This window comes from Branchiostoma floridae, chromosome 9 (genome assembly GCF_000003815.2).
Source record: "Branchiostoma floridae strain S238N-H82 chromosome 9, Bfl_VNyyK, whole genome shotgun sequence".
NCBI classification, from domain to species: Eukaryota; Metazoa; Chordata; class Leptocardii; order Amphioxiformes; family Branchiostomatidae; genus Branchiostoma; species Branchiostoma floridae.
In genome coordinates, this window is record NC_049987.1 from 13,282,433 (window position 1) to 13,285,281 (window position 2,849).

General features: G+C 40.6%; 1 protein-coding gene across 1 annotated transcript in view; it reads left to right on the top strand.

Moving 5' to 3' along the window:
* Positions 1-619, top strand: part of LOC118422167 (deleted in malignant brain tumors 1 protein-like) — a 3,051-nt gene extending 2,432 nt beyond the window's left edge. The window contains exons 6-7 of the mRNA XM_035829684.1: positions 1-162; positions 578-619. The exon at positions 1-162 is cut by the window's left edge and continues 1 nt beyond it. Coding sequence (XP_035685577.1) covers positions 1-162; positions 578-619 — 204 coding nt within the window. The remainder of the gene's footprint in view (positions 163-577) is intronic.
* Positions 620-2,849: the final 2,230 nt, after the last annotated feature.

Here is a 2,849-nt window from a genome sequence, read left to right on the forward strand (position 1 = left end):
TGTGCCTCTGACGAAACCGTAGATTTCTACACAATTGACGATCCCGCCAAGGAGCGCTTTGCTTTTGAGGCGTTCCGCTTCGTTCAGGAGGTGGACACGGTGTACGTGCACTGTGAGGTGATGGTCTGTAACGCCGCTGATTCTGGGTCCCGCTGTGAACAGGTTCGTTCATGTTACTATGCTATACTTTATCATTATACTATATCATTATACTATATCATTATACTATATCATTATAATATATCATTATACCATACTATGTTATATTATACTACATTACACTACACTACACTACCTACACTACACTACACTACACTACACTACACTACACTACACTACACTACACTACACTACACTACACCACACTGCACTATACTATACTATGCTATACTATACTAGTCTTTGCTTTATTATTCTACATTGTACTATCCTACTTTACCAAATAGTATTTTACAGATTCCTACCTTAAGACAACTATGGACGGATAAAAACTAACGTGTGTTTTCACATGCGTTATTATTCTAGAGACATCGCCATTACTACAAATTTACAAATGGACACACTTTTCGAACGACAGGAAAATGAAAACAAGTGGTTGCACTTGGAAACGACATGTTAATGACTGATTTCGTGTAGCTCTTGTGCATCTTTAATCATACATCAAACGTCTCATCATAACTTTCATTTCAGGGTTGCGTCACGAGACGTAAGAGGGCACCTGACGAGAACGTCGACATGATCGGGCGTCACATGATATTTCTTGGACCAATCATTTTGGATGAAAATGAATCAACAGGTAAATGTTTATTTTCCTGGGTACACATCCGTACGTACCCAACGTTGTTGTCTCCATAGACTATCGTAAAAAGTAACCCATAACTAGAAATGAGAGATATGTATTGAGCCGGTTCGACCTACATCACATTTCGAAACCGGGGCCCGGCCGGGCAGCTTTCGGGAGCGAAAAGTATGATATAAAAGACACCAAACGAAACGAAACGAAACGAAAAACAGAAATTTGTACGAACAAATATACACAACTAATGCCCACGACTATTTTACATTTTTATTTACGTCTTGTGGAGTTCGATGTATTTTATGTCATATTTTTCGTTCCCGAAAGCTTCCAAGCCGGGTCCTTGTTTGGAAATGTGACTTAGGCCTAAGGAAAAAATAACATATGTACTACGACCCGTAAATGATTGCCAACTGTACTTTATGTGGTAGACACACATTTATAGACGGAAGAAGAAATACGCTAGATGAATTCCGGTCTTCTTCTATTCTCTTCTCCAGCGGCACCAAGTAGTGCATCCCGGGCCATGCTGGCTGCCGGAGGCGGTTTGCTGGCGGTGTCTGTTGTCGTCACGGTCACGGTCATCTGGGTGAAGAAGTTCGGCTGTACATTCGGGAGACTGGGCTACCAGGGTCTGCGGGGATGAGGTGTAGCGGGACGCTACAGGCTGCCGAGTTCATCATTGCGTAACGTCAAGATGTGGCAATCAGTGTGTTCCTTTGGTGCACTGTTAGAAGCAAATATCTTAATGCAATCAATAAATTTCTATTTCGATTCACTTAGATAAACCCTGTATAATAAACATTATAATCTGTTTCAATATGTGCACTATATATACACTCTACACTATGTACATTATTATACTATACTATACTATCTACACTATGTACAAAAAAGCGAGAAGATGTTGACTACTAGTTAACTTGTATATTGTTGTTTCTACTATCAACGACCTGTACCTATCCCTTCGAGCATGAATGTCTTTCATTCAATTTATTCAATAAAAGGTCTTTAAACCGGCGGATGTGTGTATGTTATATGAATTGAAGGTATCCTCAAATTAAAAGGAAGGGTTCTTTTCTGTCGTTTTGGCAGTTTAGCTACTTTTGAATGGACGTCTACTCCTTCCAGCGGTGAGACAAAAGATGCATTCAAAAGTATGTTGTCATACTATGCTCTAGCGAGTCCAAGCCCTCTTGGATACTGCTGCACTTAGCTATCAACACACGATAAATCAGGGTCGAGGCGGTTGTTCAAGTGTTATTACTGCCCCCCCCCCCACAACCTCGAAAATTGTAAAACCCAGGATATATATATTTTTAGAGTTTATGCGAACTGACCATTCATTGCCAGAAAAGAGAGGAATGCGATATGTAGCGTTGCTCATTTCCAATGAGCTTCCAAAATAAAATAGGTCATCCCACTGTACATGACAATGTGTGGTGTACATCATCAAAGGAGTTTGGGAGAAACGTAATGTTGAGTATGTCAATCCCCGCAAAACAGAAAAGTTGTTATATGATATAATATGAAGACCGTTACTGCATGACAACTGCACGCTGCACAATTTACGGCAACAAATATCAAACATCGTACAAAAACAGAATACAAATATGTAATGTTAATATCGTGAATTTGAAAGGTTGTCATCAATGAAGATTGCTGGCAAAGCAATAAAGGCTAGAGTAGACCACAAATATTTGGTACCCATATGTCACTATAGTAAATTGAGAGCCCTAAGCCTCCTTATAACAGGTGCCTTGTACATACGATGACAATCCAATCCTAAGACGTGCTCTGTCCAGCGTCGCAGCGTCTTCAAATCTCCTCATGCCATCAGACGAGCATGGTCAGTCATGGAATCTTATATTTCTAAGACGTCGGAGAAATTCAGGACACGAACTGGGTTGAGTGAAGGTTCGGATCAGTAAACTCCAGATGGACAGTTGACAACTGTTGACAGAACCTGATTCCGACTGGTGTTTTGTTACTCCGGGAGTGCGGTAGGTACTTATGTGTGTCCTACATTGGCCAACAACTAGTCTCAGCGAAG